Here is an 18,357-nt window from a genome sequence, read left to right on the forward strand (position 1 = left end):
CTTGCTGTTTCTTTAAATGTTTTGCAGTTTTAGCTGCCTTTAATTTTTTTTTTTTTTGGTAATCTTTCTGTCCTCTCTTCATCCAATCTTTCACAATCATTTCTTATCAGGCCTGTTGCATTTTTTATACCCCTTGAATACTTTGTGTAATTTCATTTGCATCTACAAATTTTAATGTAAGAAACCAGATTTGACTGAGACTGTAAAAAACACATGATTTTTTTAAATTAATGTAATGTTTCTGTGCATTCAAAACTAGTTTTAGATTTCCAAAATATCTTACACATCTTATGTGTCTATTCTAAATTATAACTTGATGTATCACTCATGTCCACTTATCCAAGTTATCAACAGTGCAATAAGCAATGAAAACCCCAATAGAAAACAAGGATGGGAAAACATAACCACTGTAAAGGGTGTGTTTGAGCATGGAACGCCATACCTGATAGGGAACTAAAAAGCCTTAATACAATTAAAGTGAGATATCCTTCCTAGAGTGAGGTGGAAGACATTAATAATCATGAATCATTTTTACAAAGGAAGAAGTATAAGAGGGTTTGAAGAGAGGACAGAGATAAATGATACCTAATTCAAAGGAAAAAGAAAAGGGGTAGAGAACGAATGCAATAAAAATAAGAGGTGATGTAAATGAATGGTAGAGTAGTGTGAATGAGGGTGAAAGGTGTGGAACATGGAGGGGAAGGAGGTCAAGAGTAGGAATTGGGATAGTGAGAAAAGAGATGGAATAGAAGGGGAGTGAATGATGCGCCAGGGGGTGTTATGAGGGTAGGAGTGGAGGTTTTGAATGGGAAACTTATGGGAGGAAGATGGACTTGATACAGAACAAATAACTGAAACATTTATTGTGAATATGTTTTCTCTCTCCTCTCTCTGTATTTTTGTATATTAAATGGGGTGGGGTGGGAGAGAGGGAGGGGATAAGGGTTGTTTTGTATGTAAAGCTTAATGCGAAAAAAAAAATTCAATAAAGATTATAAAGTTAATAGAGCATCTCAAATCGAGTATGATCTGCAATCTAATGATATGTACACTTTTATTCAAATCTCGCATCTATTAGCAACTATCCCTGACCCCTCCACTAAAATACCATGAAGAATATTTCTCTACGTCACAAACCCCACCACTTCTATTAAAGGCATCTCCTTATTTTATAATTTTCTAAACCAGAAATCAACATTTACTAAGACACCTACCATGAGAACGTGGGAAATAGAATTCAAGTCCTCTTACACCATTGCACAGTGTCAAATAGCAATATCATCCACCTATAAGGCCACCAAAAGTGCCAATCTATGGGAACTCTACCAAAAGCTACTCCTAAGGTGGTATTTGACACCCGCCAGAATGGCTGGCTTCAGCTCCCAGTCATCTCCACTCTGTTGGAGACAATGCGGCAACAGAGGTTCAATTATCCACATATTCTGGACATGTCCCTTAGAACGTAACTTTTGGTCCACGATCTTTGCCACTATAGAACACATTACGGGCGCTCAACTCCCTGAAACCCCAGGATCGGCCATCCTTTTTCTAGAGATAAACAATATCCCATCTCAATTAACATACATAATCTCCCTCATGTTCCTAAGTGCTAGACTGGAAATAGTTAAACGTTGGAAAAAGATTGAAGTTCCAACCTTGGTAGAAGTAATGAGAACCACCAACTTACATATAATATATGAAGTAATGTTCGCCACCTCTCAAGGCAACTATCAATCACAATATCCAAGATGGAAACCATGGTTTGACTGGTATAACCCCAACAGAGTCAGATAGTTCTCCATAACTCTCCCTTTTAGCATATTGTTGTGCCAAAATAATCTAAGTGTTAACTCTCACTGTTACAATACTTGAACTATATAACTAGCCTTAGCTATGCTGTCACATCCCAATTATCTGTAACTGTTTCTCACCTTTTTCTTTCTATTGTTTTTGCTTGTATTCCTATTTAATTATTGGTACTCCTCTGTTAGTCAATTTTCAAAGTAAACACTTATGATAACAGAATGATAACCAGCAATTTAGTGTAATTGTGGTTAAGCCATAGCGAGTTACCATATATGCACCACTGTTTTCAATATGGGGACCGGCTGTTTCCACCCCAGGGGCGCAATTTGAGCCCAGAAGGGGCGCCTCGGGGGGAGTGATGGCAGGACACCAAGCCGTAGAAGCGGCTCACCTATATTTTACAACACATGGCGACTTGTGATACTATTACAGGTTTTCATTTTCATTACATAAAGTTGATATACAAATATATTTCTGACTGTACAAAACTAATGAGAGGATAAATGTACTTGGCAAATCAATATACATGGTAAAGTATGCGAATACTGTATGTTCCCAACTATGTTTCTTTATCCCTCTTTGTTTTCTGTTCCCACTAAAAATTCTTCAATAAAAATTATTGAAATTAAGATTATAAAGTTAAAAAAAAAATGCAAGTGAATCTAAAGCCAAAACGTTTTATTTTAGCTTTTTTTTGCTATATATGTCTCCACAGGGGTGGTCCCCCCTCTTTTTTCATCTTGGTTACCATTGTCACCAAGACTAAATGTAAATAAAAATCCAAAATTATAAATTGTTACTGAACTAGGACTAGCAAGAAGTCCTTCCAATTGGAACACTTGTTTTCAATACATTGTTCTGCATTTCTCCGAGACAGGAAATGAAGGAAAGCCCCCCCCCCCCAATGTGACACAGACAAAACAAGTTTTTGTCATTAGATATACTTTAAGGAAATAAAAATAAATTAATAATAAAGGCATATAAGATTCTAGGAGACAATTCAATACACCAGTATCTACCCAAAACTGAAATACATAATAATTACAATTCAAGGTCACCGGAAGGTTGACACATAGTGGAAAGTAAGGAAAGCTGGTCATAATGACACAAAAATGTGTGGTGGCCGAATGAAATCTATTACAAAAGCGACTACATATATTACAATGGCACTCAATTGAGTTGATTTACTAAAGACAAATCAGTGCTTCCCTTTACAAACTATATCCAATTACATGCAAGATGGGAAAAATGGAGAAAAACAAACTGTATTTTTGCTGGAAGTCAGCAGAGCTTCACCTCATTCACTAGGCCAAGGAAAATTACCTTGCAAAGTGAACATCCCACTTGTCTGTAGTAAATCAACCTCATTATGTATTTATTCTATATGACATTGACAGGCATCTATGTTACATATGGATGCCAAATGTGATTTTTTTTTTTTTTTTTTTTTGGGTCTAGTAAGGTAAAGTAAAATGTGGAGGAATACAAAACACTAAATAGAGAGAATCAGGCTCTCACCAATCAAAGATGTTGAAGTATACATTTATAGAGTTACTAATCTTTAAGCTCTTAACTGTGCTTTTTCAATGAGCACAATAGGCCACCTAGTTAACATTCATACTTGACAAATACAAATCTAACTGCTGGTTACAATGTCTTGTACAAGGGCAAAGAGTATATGGATAATTGAAATATAAATATATGTTTGTTTTACATGTACCCACAAGAAAAGGCACTAATGGTAATTATAGTAATGACTTAAAATGAAGACGTTCCAGTAAATAACATTCAAGTTTTTCTGTGCAACTGTGGCAAAGCTGTATATAGTAAACCTTCAAATTGTGTAATGAGGGGTAAATCTGACAAAATATTCTCAGGCTTACACATTTAAACCTTATAATCATATCATTTTCATTCAGTATAGTGTTAATTGACCTATTATGTTATATCAGGGACTACACAACAAGTTCTGCACTACAGAGATAGTAACAAGAGAGATTAAATATTTAATAGTAGTAAAAGGGTCTAATGCAATCATCTTAAAGGGGTTGTAAAGGTAAAAATTTTTTCACCTTAATGCATTCTATGCATTAAGGTAAAAAAACATCTGACAATACCAGCCCTCCTGTTTTACTTACCTGACCCCTCGAAAGTCCCGCGCTCACCCCCAACATCCTCTTTGCCGCTCAGCCTGGCCGTTGATTGTTTACAGTGGATGGATTGAAAGCAGCGCAGCCAATGATGTGGCTCGTCGGGGGCGGGGCCGAGTGATACAGTGAGCGGCTATGGCCACCGGCTGTATCACGGAAGCGCGCCCACAAGCACTCAACACCATGCGAGGGAGCTTGCATGAAGGTGTTGAGTCCTTGCGGGGGGGAGCCGAGACAGCCGCCGAGTAACCCCAGAAGACCAAGTTCGGGGCCACTCTGTGCAAAACGAGCTGCACAGTGGAGATAAGTATAACATGTTTGTTATTTAAAAAAAAAATTATCTTTAGTGATCCTTTAAGTGTTTGTATGTATTTGATTGTTTAAAGCATTTGTGCCACAAGACACAGCTTAATAAATGAGCATATAATAAAAGTCTAACCTTATCTAACAAGTCTAATTGTAGATGTAGAAAACATGTGTAATATTCAAAAACCTTATAGAGGTTTTATCAGAAAGCAAATGCCTAGGAACTGTTCTTAAAAGGTCAGTCTGTCCTAAACTAATGCTCAATCATTGTCTTTTAATAGCTCTCAATTCTAGTATCAAGATAATTTTTCTTCAAATGCCTATTCTAAATTATACAGATGCTTTAAGGATCTCACTCTCTATTCAGGGGAATGTACATTTTATTTACATTACAGAACATGTAGCAGATGCCATAAAACTGTTGACCCTACATAGAACCTGAATAATAATAATAAACTCCCCTTGCTGCTATAGTAGAAGTCAGATTACAGTACATGCACGGTTGAGTCGGAGTCAAGAACCACAGCAGGGAATTGATGCTGCATTAGTCCCCCCACAGGCACAATCTAAGGATTTATGGGTGAATTTGCTTTTAACTGAAATGAAAGATTTAGGTGGGTTTAAATAGTTATTTAAAATGCAGAATAGCTAGTGAATTCTAACTTTTTCCATTTTTTAACAGAATTTAGAATTGCTGCAATCCCTCTAAATAATCCAAACTGCTACCCCTTCTCCACACTCAGAAATATCACATCTCTGCAGCTGGAAAGGGCTTGGAATGTCTATACCATGGAGAATTATTTGGAGAAAGTTCACAGGTTCTCTCTGATTCTGAACAAGTACAAGGGGATTTGAGTTTAAGATCTCCCGCCAGCAGAGGGTATATGGAAGCTCTTGGAGACCAGAGGTAGTATGAAACATGCAGGTATAACTATGTACTGACCTTACTGCTACAACAAGGTAGCTGTAACATAAATGGATATATTTTCTTTTTGTTTTAGAATGGTAGGTGAGTTTAAATGCCATAACACTTTTTTTACTTTGAGTGATAATGATTACAATACATGCGAACAGGCATGTGTGTCTGTCACAAATCTTTTTACTGATGATTAAAACCATGCTACAGATGTTTAGGCCTAAGCTTTTATTTATCAACAAGAGCCCACCTAAATATCATCTATATGCTACAATGAACATATTAATCATTCCCACGTCTCCTCTTTCTATTTTTTAAGTCAGAAAAATATAAAATACTACATATTAACATTTCTGTATTCTCCTTTTGATCTAGCTGATGCTTATTTGTAAAACAAAAATTGTGGCAAATAGTAAAAAATGGATGTAAAAACATTAGTTTAATAACATGTAAACAAAAAGGATTGACCCCCATACCATAAAAGTTTTTCCTAAACCATTCATTTTACTCTTACCTCCTAATTCATACAGCAAACCTGAATGGCCTTTAAATCTTAATATATGGAGTGCTAAATATTTCTTATATTTTGTCACTTTACAAATTATTTTACGCCCTTACAAATACACATTGAAGTGACTAGCCTCAGGTGATACACATAGATGAAACAAATCCTCCTACATATGGCATACCTGTTTATCTGCAGTCTTCTCCACTCTACAGCCTTTAAAAGTACATAATGTATACAGCTTGTCTGAGCTTTCAGAAACCAGGGGGCAGGGAGTTGAAGTTACACTCTACAGAGCTCAGTATCAACTGATTGGAGGGAAGGGCTACACCCCCTTTGCACACAACACACAGGAACAGAGCAAGGGCTGTCAATTGCGGGATTTGTGCTGGAGCTCCCTCCCCTTTTGACCTCTTGGTGTCAGGAAAACTTGTCAGAAGTGACTCATGCAGATAGCAGAGGAATGAGGCAGCAGAGAGAAGTGACACTTAGTGCTCTGGATTGTGACAAGTAGACACTGTAGGGGGATATGTCTTGTTCATATTTAATGTCAGAGGTTTTACTACCACTTTAAACCTAACCTCCCATAACACAAAAAAAACTATCTGTCACCTTAGTTAATTGGTGATATTTAACCAATTTAGCCAATATTCTGCCAGCAATATATATTAGTCTTGAATAAGAATACTGCCAGTTCAGTATAATACAAGTTATCGAAACAACATTCAGTTTCTGTTATTCCCACAAGAACATACATATAATTGTATTTTTAAAAGTATGGTGATTACTCAAATCTTCTCAACAGGTTTGAGGAAGGGTCAAATCCTAGCACCATTATACACTTCTGCCACTGCTGCATTCTCCTGCATTGAGAAATTTCTAATTTACCTGCCTCCCAAATGATCAGAGAGCATAACTGCATCTACGGTAAATACTGTATATCCTTTAAATACTCAGGGAAAGAGAGCTAGAGGTCCACAAAATCTGGAAGATAATAAGCTAGGGCTTCAGATCAATAGACTGACATAAAGAAGAGAAGAATGTAAGTCTTACTTACTCACAAGATTCTATTCACTGTCTTCATTCAGAACAAGCTAAAAATGTTACATCTCAAGTAATAATAAAGTGCTTCAAATTAAGATAATGCTGAATAATGCAACTGTATTTACACATGCCTTTGGCATTTTATATTAAAACTCACCATGTGGATGATGATTTTAGTTTCCATTAAAGTGGTTGTACACCCTGTGTACCAACCACTTTTACCTATAGGTAAGCCTATATTAAGGTTTACCTGTAGGTGCTTTAAATATCTCCTAAACCTCCACGGTTTAGGAGTAATTTAGAAAAAAGCCAAGCCCCGATGACTACGGCGCATGCGCCAATGTCAACAGCGCATGCGCACTTTAGAATGGGCACATTGTGCTGTTTCTAATAGGAGTCATGCCGTGACTGGCGGCTCCCGTGTGCATGCATGGGAGTGACGTCACGCAACTGCGGCCAGTCACAGAGCCAGTGTTTGCGGCCCCAGAAGGAAGAGGGGTTGAAGATGGACGCATGCACGGGAGTGACGTCACGTGACTCCGGCCAGTCACAGAGTCAGTGTTTGCGGCCCCAGAAGGAAGAGGGGTTGAAGATGGACAATGCATAGTAGCCCATTATGCTTTACCTTTGCAGAGAAATAAAGAGGAAGTAAAACCCACCAGTGTTTACTTCCTCTTTAAGTTATTACAACAGAAGCCAAGTGTATAAGTATTATGTTATTTTTATATTTAGAATACAACTGCATTTTTTAAACCTTTTTGCCATTGTATAAATAAGACTAAAATGAATTTCCTGCAAAAAAAGATTAAAAAAGTTCATAAGGCTGGTCATAAATTGTACTGGTAAAACACAATAACAGTACTAAATAGCAAACACACAGACACTTCAACTCTAATCTTGATTTTGTTTTAGTTAGCACAAAATCTGGGACTCTCAATATGCCCTTTAGTACACCGGCTTGTTATATTGTAATGTATGAAATTACTAAAGTACACTAACATTTAAAAACAATTATTCAAACATTAAAATAACTGCTTTATTTGTCATGCCTGCCTAAGAATATGCTGAATCATTTATGTTTTTTTAAATGTTTTATGATGTCGTTTATAGAATTTACAAATCATGAATAACAATCTATGGATGTGCAAGGTGAGCTAATGAAAACTGAATTTGTAGAGGCATCTGTGGAGTTTTTTCGGGAGCATCCATTTAAAGTTGATTCGCTGGATGCAACTCTTTTTTTGTGGCTATGAATAGACTTGGAGGTTTCACCATCGTTTTGGTCAAACACCACAGTCATGCTTGATTCCATTCTGGAAACTGTGTACAGACTGCTCTGCCTTGTTGGGTGGAATCGGGTAGACTTTAGCTCTAGTTCATCATAACTGGACACCTCTATAAATGGACACCATCTGAAAGCTCTTTTAAAGCCAGCTCGGAACCTAGATTAAAATAAAGATAGTTTTAGAAATGGTAAAAAACACATTTAATACATACTAGTTTATCCACAAAATCCTGTAGATCTACTAAAGGCAAATAGGCTGTTTATTTAACCTCCCTGGCAGTATGATTATTTCATATTTTTGAAGCTGAAAGCGGTACAATTATTTTGCATGGAAATTTGGCATTCTATATTGTAGGCCTGTAATTCTTAGGAATAACTCACTTAAATCTGTCCAAACAAGAGTCTAGTAGACATCTTGGGTATGATAAAGTTTGAAACACAAAATCATAAATTATGATATAATAACTATAAATAATTATACCAAATAATAATATAATAATAAAAATTATTCAATAATGTAATCAAATCAAAAACACTGACATTTGCTCAGCTGCAGAATTGTCGCTGTCATTACTTTTCAGTGTTTGATAACGGATCTCCCCACAAATCACTAGCGCTCAATTCTGCGAGTGATTCTAATTTATTATCACTGTTTTCTAGCTGCTCTAAAACCATTTTTGATGTAAAGGGACAGCTTTGGTTGCTATGGACAAGCTAAAGTTTCCAGGCAGAAAGAACAGTTTTTATAATACAAAAGGGATGTGAATTAATTTCATACAGTAATGTAATCTGTAAGATTACAGTATACTATATGTATTGTGTGTTTCACCTTTTGAATCTGGCACCGTTCTCCATCCCCGTGCTTCGCAACGCTCGCAGGGAACGGAGATTGGCTCTGTGATGAATCGAGCGGAGTACAAGCCGCTCACACTGCGGGGAGACATTGCAGGATCCAGGGGACAAGGTAAGTAAGCTCTTCCTGGATCCTGCGAGGCAATCCTGAGTCTGGCTCGGGGTTACCGCTTTGGTTCTGAAATTCCACCAGGAATACAGCCAGGGAGATTAACAAGTGATGTTGCAATTTGGAAGTTTTCCTCAGAGCTTAGTGAATATAGTAAAACTCCACGTTGCAAACAATACCCAATTATGTGCAAGAAGAATTAAGAAAATGCATTTTGCGTGGACACGACTGTATGATGAAATCCAGCAGATCTTCGCCTCATTCACTGAGCTCTGTGGAAAATTCCTTTGCAAAGTGCAACTGCCATTGTAAAGAGAACAGCCTATTTGCCTTAAGTAAATCACACCCAATTTATTTTATTTATTACAGGTACTTATATAGTGCTGTCAATTTACACAGTGCTTTTCACATATATATTGTGCATTCACATCAGGAGCTTACACCCTAAGGTCCTTAACTCAATTTCATTCATACAATACATATACTAGGGCCAATTTAGACAGGAGCCAGTTAATATACCAGCACATCTTTGGAGTGTGGGGGGAAACTGGAGTACTCGGAGGAAACATACACACAGGCACAACATGCAAACTAGACAAGCAATAGAGACAAAGCAGAGTTCTGCAAGGGAACACACCCTGGATCAAATGAATGGAATCCAAATGTGGGTGCTCTGGCTCCAAAACTGTCCTCTAATCACTGGACACAAACAGATAATAAGAAGAGCTGGCAACTCCAGAAATCTACTCTCGTGTCCACTCTCGTATCTACAATAAAATCTTTAAAGAGGATCTCTGGAGTTGACATCTTTTTCTACAACATGCAAACTCCAGACAGGTAGTGCCGTGGTTGGGATTTGAACCTAGTGCTGCTAGGAAGAAGCGCTAACCCAATGTGTGCAATTATTCTATTAATTATTCTATTCATCAAACGCTATGCAAACCTTATTTCAGAATTTACTGCTTGCTGAAGGCTTTGGGTTACTGCAGATAAGATTTAATAGCTGTTCATTGAGTAAGACCACATATTTTTAATTATTATAGACAGTTCATGTCTGCAAGGTGACAGTGCCTTCGGAAAAGACGTTTCCTGACCCTATAAATTAACCCTATCTCTGCTCCCTTGTAGCATCTTTCTAACTTGCAGTTGGTACTGGGATTGTCTATGTCAGCGCCCAAGGGGAGCATCGATGTCACTACTTTTATCAGATGACAGAGCTCTGGCCTAGAGATTGTCAGTAGGTGCCATCACAGGGGAGCAGGTCACAGGCTGCTTCATACTCAGATTTGCTAAGGATTCTCACTGCAGAGGAAAAAGGAGCTGCAGGGGAAGATATATAAGTATGTGGGGGGTCAGGGCGACCTTTCCAGAGACATAGCCACCTTTCTCTGCATGGATAAGGTGGCAGTGTTTCTTTAAAGCGAAGTTCCAGTCATATTTTTGTTTATTAAAAGTCGGCAGCTAAAAAAAGTGTAGCTGCTGACTTTTAATAAACAACCACTCACCTGTCCCACGATCCAGCGGTGCACTCACCAGCGTTGTGTTCTCCCCGTGTCCTCCCTCAATGGTGCCGGCATCCCTACTATGGGCACGCGGCTGTGACAGGTTGCGACTTCATAGTCGGGTGCCCACTGTGCATGCACGAGTGGCGCTGTGCTCTGTGACTGGTCCCAAAGTCTTCTATGAACTGTCATGTGTCCCAGGAGTCTGCGGGAGGAAAGAGCTTCCACTTCCAGTCGCCTAAATCGACCGTAACCAAAGTGGGAGCAGATACCTATCAAAATAGTGTATCTGCTCCCCCCTCCTCCCCAAACGTTCTGTTTCACAAACAGGAGCTGGGGAGGAGGCCTTCAAGCGGAAGTTCCACTTTTGGGTGAAATTCCGCTTTAAGTATAAAGACCTTTACATGTGATAGCTGATTACAGCTGCATTTGGTCTCAGTCCTCTAACTGCAGTATGATAAAACTATATCACTGTATGGATCAGTGCACATACAACAGCCTTTATCCACCACATCTAAAATAAATTTATTATACAATCTATAACCGGCATATAGCAGGATTTCACAAATATCATGCTTTGTTGGAAGGCAATAAAATAAGTCTATGTCATTGTGCTAGTTCAATCAGGTGAAAATAAAGCCAAATCAAGCCCCAAAGAGCTTCTATGAAAGCTGGCGAGAGGTTTATCCCTCCACTATAGGATTTATGTTTTTGAATAACAAATGCTTTTCCTAGTTTCTTCATATTGCTTCTGTGCTACCACATGTTGAGGTATTACAAAATGAGTATGGATACTTTCTTTAGCTTTACGCATTTCATTTTTTTTAACTGGATTTTATTTTTTTATAACAACAAAAAAAATAAATAAAAAACTATAATATTAACACTTTTGTGACTAGCTGTCATTGATGCCTAAGCCAATTTTAGTACCATCAGCATGCCTTGGTTAACTTTATGACTCATTTTTTACTGGTATCTATATAGCACAAACAATTTATGTGCTTTACATATTGTATGTTCATATCAGTCCCTGTCATCAAGCAGCTTACAATCTAAGGTCCCTACATCATATAATACACATACTAGGGCCAATTCAGACAAGAGAAAAACACCCACCAGCATGTCTTTGGAGTGTGGGATGATCCTAGTTGCTGCAAGGCAGTAGCAATAACCACTAGGCTGACAAATGTGCAAAAATAAATTTGAAAAGATAATTTTTTTCCATTTTCTTTATATATTAATATTTATTTTAATGCTGTAAATGTACTTGGCAATAGCAAGTATTAATGAGATACTATCATTTTTTATATGTATCATGTTCACCACAAAGTGCATTCATGGTAAAACCTGTGGGTTCAAGGTTTGTGGTACCGGTGAATTTATGGGTTAATCCTGTGGATTCTAGGTTCTAGTACCAATAAATTTATGTGTAAATATGTCAGATCAGATTTTAAAGAGCCTATAATGCTCTTTCTGACCTAATGAGGGCTTTGGTTTGTGCTAGTCCGCACACTATGAAATGCTGGATTCCCTGCAGCCATTTCTCAGTGTGTGTTGAAGCAGTATAGGGAGATTTGACAGTCTGTGTAGTTAGCTGCTATACTATGTTATAAGGTGCAATATTGTACCAATTTTTTTTTTACCCGGCAAATCTTTTGTTTAGATTCAAACGTCAGCAGGGAATCTCGCTGACAGCTGATCACTTATTGGTTGTTAAAGACGCTACAACCGTTAAATTAAGTGTTTAATTACCACAAGCTTTCATTACTAAAATACCGCATCATTTCATAAAATAGCGCATTCTGTATTTTAGTAGCATTTTTTGTGAATGGCAATTTTTTTTTTGAAAAGTGCTGAGAGATATTTTATCACATTTCTTAAAGTGGTAGATACAGCTTTGTAGATGGAGCCCATTGTTTTTGTAGCTCAACTTCTGGTGCTTAGTTTCTAATATTTTCTGCTAGGTAAATCCTGTGTTGTGCCTCTAAGTTTTTGTCCTATTCTGGACGAGCCGAACACCCCCCGGTTCAGTTCACAACAATGCGAACAGGAAAAAATTTGTTCGAACACCGTTAAAGTCTATGGGACACGAACATGAATAATCAAAAGTGCTAATTTTAAAGGCTTATATGCATGGTATTGTCATAAAAAGTGATTAGGGACCCGATTCCTGCCCCAGGGGACATGTATCAATGCAAAAAAAGTTTTAAAAATGGACGTTTTTTTAGGGATCGGTGATTTTAAAAATGCTTAAAGTGAAACAATAAAAGTTAAATATTCCTTTAAATTTCATACCTGGGAGTGTCTATAGTATGCCTGTAGAGTGGCCCATGTTTCCCGTGTTTAGAACAGTCTGAGAGCAAAATGAAATTTCTAAAGGAAAAAAAGTAATTTAAAAGAACTCGCGGCTATAATGAATTGCCTATGGGAGAAATCAAAAGTGCTCATTTTAAAGGCTTAAATGCATGGTATTGTCATAAAAAAGTGTTCGGGGACCTGGGTCCTGCCCCAGGGGACATGTATCAATGCAAAAAAGAGTTTTAAAAATGTCCGTTTTTCGGGAGCAGTGATTTTAATAATGCTTAAAGTGACACAATAAAAGTGAAATATCCCTTTAAATGTCGTACCTGGGGGGTGTCTATAGTATGCCTGTAAAGTGGTGCATTTTTCCCGTGTTTAGAACAGTCTGACCCTTATCTGAAAATGCAACCTGGCAGGCCACAGGAAAAGAGGGGAGACAAGAGAGTGCCCCCCCCTCCTGAACTGTACCAGGCCACATGCCCTCAACATGGGGAGGGTGCTTTGGGGTAGTGGCAGAGGGCTTATCAGAAACTGGAAGCCCCCTTTAACAAGGGGACCCCCAGATGCCGGCCTCCCTCTGTGTGAAATAGTAATGGGGTACAAATGTTCCCCTACCATTTCACAAAAAAAGTGTGAAAATGGTAAAAACGACAATACACACCTTGGGAGAAGTCCTTTATTAAAAAATTAAAAAATAAGTGTCCCACGAAGACCATTTATCTTCTTCTTCTCTCACTCCGACGGACCGAAAAAGAAAAAAAAAATGCACGCCGCCACCGACCTGCCTCCGTGGGAGGCACCCGCCATAATGACCAGCCTCTTAGGTGACAGTTCTTTTATAACTGAGGGCGGGGCCACCCGATGGTGTTGCCGGGTGACCCCGCCCCCTCTGACGCACGGGGACATCCCTATGGCTTCCTCGAAGCGTCAGAGGGGGCGGAGTCACTCGGTTACGTCACCGGGGGGGGCCCTGTCCCCTCTGATGTACAGGAAAGCCATAGGGATGTCCCTGAGCATCAAAGTGGGGCGGGGTCACCCGGGAACATCATCGTGTGGCGGCCCCACCTTCTGTTATAAAAGAACTGTCGCCTGAGAGGCCAGTCATTACGGCGGGCGCCTCCCATGGAGGCAGGTCGGTGGCGGCGAGCTGCTTTTTTTTTTCCAGTTCGTCGGAGCGAGAGAAGAAGAAGATGAATGGACTTCGTCGGACACTTTTATTTTTTTATTTTTTAATGAAGGACTTGTCCCAAGGCGTGTATTGTAATTTTTTACCATTTTCACACTTTTTTTGTGAAATGGTAGGGGTACATCTGTACCCCTTTACCATTTCACACAGGGGGGAGGCCGGGATCTGGGGGTCCCCTTGTTAAAGGGGGCTTCCAGATTCCGATAAGCCCCCCGCCCGCAGACCCCCACAACCACCAGGCAAGGGTTGTGGGGATGAGGCCCTTGTCAGCACTACCCCAAAGCACCCTCCCCATGTTGAGGGCATGTGGCCTGGTATGGTTCAGGAGGGGGGCGCTCTTTCATCCCCCCTCTTTTCCTGCGGCCTGCCAGGTTGCGTGCTCGGATTTTTTAAAATTTTGGCGCGGGGTGGTATGGATTTTGAGGGGGACCCCACACCATTTTAAAAAAAAATTTGGCGCGGGGTTCCCCTTAATATCCATACCAGACCTGAAGGGTCTGGTATGGAATTTGGGGGGGCCTCCACGCAATTTTTTTTTTAAATTTTGATTTGGGGTTCCCCTTAATATTCATACCAGACCCAAAGGGCCTGGTAATGGACTGTGGGGGAATCCCATGCCATTTTTTTCAATGACTTTTATGTGTATTGCCGGGACCGACAATTCATTATAGCCGCGAGTACTTTTAAATTACTTTTTTCCTTTTTCCTTTTGTCATTTTGCTCTCGGACTGTTCTAAACATGGGAAACATGTGCCACTTTACAGACACACTATAGACACCCCCCAAGTAAGAAATTTATAGGAATATTTCACTTTTATTATTTTACTTTAAGCATTATTAAAATCACTGCTCCCGAAAAAACTGACGTTTTTAAAACTTTTTTTTGCATTGATACATGTCCCCTGGGGCAGGACCCAGGTCCCCAAACACTTTTTATGACAATACCATGCATATAAGCCTTTAAAATTAGCACTTTTGATTTCTCCCATGGATAATTCATTATAGCCGCAAGTACTTTTAAATAACTTTTTTTCCTTTAGAAATGTCATTTTGCGCTCAGACTGTTCTAAACACAGGAAACATGCGCCACTTTACAGGCATACTATAGACACCCCCCAGATATGAAATTTAAAGGAATAATTCACTTTTATTGTTTCACTTTTGGCATTATTAAAATCACTGGTCCTGAAAAAACGGCCATTTTTAAAACTTTTTTTTACATTAATACATGTCCTCTGGGGCAGGACCCAGGTCCCCAAACACTTTTTATGACAATACCATGCATATAAGCCTTTAAAATTAGCACTTTTGATTTCTCCCATAGACTTTTAAAGGGTGTTCCACGGCTTTCGAATTTGCCACGAAGACCCCAAATTGTTTGCTATTTGGCGAACAGGCGAACACCCGATGTTCGAGTGGAACTTACGTTGCACTCGAACATCGGGCTGATCCCTATTGCTAATATACAATGTTTGTTTACGCAGTTCACTTCATCTGCAAAATTTCTAATGTTGGATGCATGGAAAATTCTGCACTGTGCATCAATGTTTGTTCCTGTGCTGTAGCACTCTGAAGATACTACACAATGTTGACACAGCTCATCTTCTGCTGCAAAATTTCTGCATTGTGCCTGTCAGATAATGTTTATTTTAAGAAAAAAAAATGCTCTGCCTGTCCCTCTTAAATTGAGGTCTAGTCAAGCTGCTTAGATGCAGTCTAGCTACTCTTAAAGTGGTTGTAAAGTCTGATGGAAAAAAAAAACACCTGCAAGGCAAAGTTATAATGTGCTAGTATGCATGCTAGCACATTATTTAATACTTACCTTAGAACAAAGCCCTACAGCTGTGCACTGTCACCACTGACAGGGCTTCCATCTTCACCCCTTCTTCCTTCTAGCTTCCAGGCCATTCATACAGCCGGAGGCCCCGATGATGTAATTGCCGCCCATGTGTGCGGGAGGCCCGACCATGGCATGAAGCTCTGAAGGTACAGCATACTCGGGAAGAGTAGCAGAATGTATTTTGTGGTGTAATTTGTTGTATGCATATGCTGTGTGTGAGAAATAACCTGATAATTTGACAATTTTGTAACAAAAAAAAAATCTTCATATTCCAAAGAATTGTGGGAAAAATTACAACTTAAAAAAAACTCACCATGCTACTTACTTAATACCTTGGAATGTCTACTTTCTACAAAGGGGTCATTTGGGGGGTATTTGTACTTTCCTGACTTGTTAGTGTCTCAAGAAATGAGATTCAACTGATGTACTGAAGGCCTGATCAGATGTGAGCAATTTTCAGTGATTGGCACCATAGTTTGTAGACTCTATAACTTTCACAAAGACCAAATAATATACACTAATTTGGGTTATTTTTGCAAAGATATGTAGCAGTATAAATTTTGCCCAAAATTAGAAGAAAAAATACTAATTAGCAAAATTTTATGACAGAAACAAAGAAAAAGGCATTTTTTTCACAAAATTTACGGTCTTTTTTATTTATAGCACAAAAAATAAAAAACCCACTAGTGATTAAATACCACCAAAAGAAAGCTCTATTTGTGTGAAAAAAGGACGCAAGTTTCATATGGGTACAGTGGTGCATGACTGAGTAATTGTCATTCAAACTGTGAGAGTGCTGAAAGCTAAAAATTGGTCTGGGCAGGAAGGGGGTGTAAGTGCACTGTATTGAGGTTGTTAAATATGCTTAGATGCTGTCTCTCAAATAATACAATAATAAAACCTGCCTCATATCTTGTTTTTGTTGCCTAACCAAGCTACCCACATACTATCTCGCCACTATAAAATATCTGTGGTGATTGTTTCCTAGATAATATATGCCAATGTTTATTTAAAAAAAAAAAGCCTTGCATCTCCCTCTAAAATTGTTTCCTAATTAAGCTGCTTACATACTGCCCAGCCAATATACCGTGTTTGTAACTATTATCTTTCAGATAGCATGCTCTTGTTTTTGATGCAAAATAAAACCTTCAGACCCCTTTCACACTGAGGCAGTTTTCAGGCATTTTAGCACTAGAAATAGCTCCTGTAAAGCGCCTGAAAACTGCCTCCCATTCATTTCAATGTGTGCTTTCACACCTGGGTGGTGCGCTTGCAGGACATTCGGAAAAGTCCTGCAAACAGCATCTTTGGGGCGGTTTGGGAGCGCTGTATACAGTGCTTCTAAAACACCCCTCCCCATTGCAATGAATGGGCAGCGCTTCTGAAGCACCTGAAAAGTGTGTTGGAAGCGCCGCAACATGGGAGTTTTTAACCCCTTTTTTGGGGTTAAAAGCGCCCCGCTAATGGCCTAAAAGTGCCGCTTACACAGCACTAAAGCACCGCAGCTGGGGCTTTAGCGCTAACACGGCCATGGCCCCAGTGTGAATGGGGTCTCATTGTCTCTTTCTATCAGCTGCCTGTTCAATTGCACATATATTGTCCTGATCCTGGCCAATTTCTACTATAAACATACATGAGGTTTGAATTGCGAGCTAATTGAGGATAAATGGTTGGAGGAAATGTTGGGTAGTTGGTGAGTTTAAAGTGTTTTGTGCACTCTGATTTGACATCTTCTTAAACTTTTCCAGTAATGTAGTGTGCTACTGCAAAAAAAAAAGGAGTTCACAAACTATACTATAAAAACTGTTATGCCACTGGGCAATTTGTAACAAGTTTAGGGGTTTGCTTTATTTATTTAAGAATAAACACACCTAAAGCTTTTAGATCTGCTGTGTCTGCTGCTTCCATAAATAAATTCAGGCCAGGCAGGTACCACAGCCAAAACTACATAAAAAAGCTAAAATTAATCAATTTAGGGTTCTGCTGCTGTATGTAAGTAAAGCTAAATGTAAAAGTTGAAAGAACAAGTTACATATTCAAAATTTGTAATGCTAGATTTTATGTGCTGATTAACCCAGTAGATTTTTTTTTTAAACCATAATACACTGCATGACAATTGAGCTAAATATATATTCTACCTTTTGTCAAAAATAATAAATACACCCATACTGATTAAATACTGTATACAAATAATTTTTTTGCAATGGGGCCTGCAAAGCATTGCAACTGTGATCAGTAGGTTAATCACAGGAGCAATGCAAAGGTTCTTGCAAACGATTCCTCGAGTCATAGGTCTGTATTGAGGTATGGACCCTTGCCTAAAGGGCTAGAAGAAGGACCAATCAATTTACTGCATTTCCACTTTATTAAGATTTACGAGTCACTTTGCTGTAGTGGTAGATGGGACTTGTAGTTTTTCTATTCACATACCTCTATGAATGAATGATACAGCTGTGTGTGAGATGCCTATAGGGATAGGAAACAGCAGTGCGCATAATTTGAAAGAAAAAGAAAAGTGCAAGAACAGTGTACACCTAAAATCCCTCACAGTATAA

The 18,357-nt window shown here is 38.8% G+C and overlaps 1 protein-coding gene across 1 annotated transcript in view; it reads right to left on the reverse strand.

Moving 5' to 3' along the window:
* Positions 1–2: 2 nt before the first annotated feature.
* Positions 3–18,357, reverse strand: part of TACR3 (tachykinin receptor 3) — a 340,017-nt gene continuing 321,662 nt past the window's right edge. The window contains exon 5 of the mRNA XM_073601795.1: positions 3–8,169. Coding sequence (XP_073457896.1) covers positions 7,848–8,169 — 322 coding nt within the window. The 3' untranslated portion in view covers positions 3–7,847. The remainder of the gene's footprint in view (positions 8,170–18,357) is intronic.

The sequence above is a fragment of the Aquarana catesbeiana genome, linkage group LG01 (genome assembly GCF_042186555.1).
Source record: "Aquarana catesbeiana isolate 2022-GZ linkage group LG01, ASM4218655v1, whole genome shotgun sequence".
Lineage (NCBI taxonomy): Eukaryota > Metazoa > Chordata > Amphibia > Anura > Ranidae > Aquarana > Aquarana catesbeiana.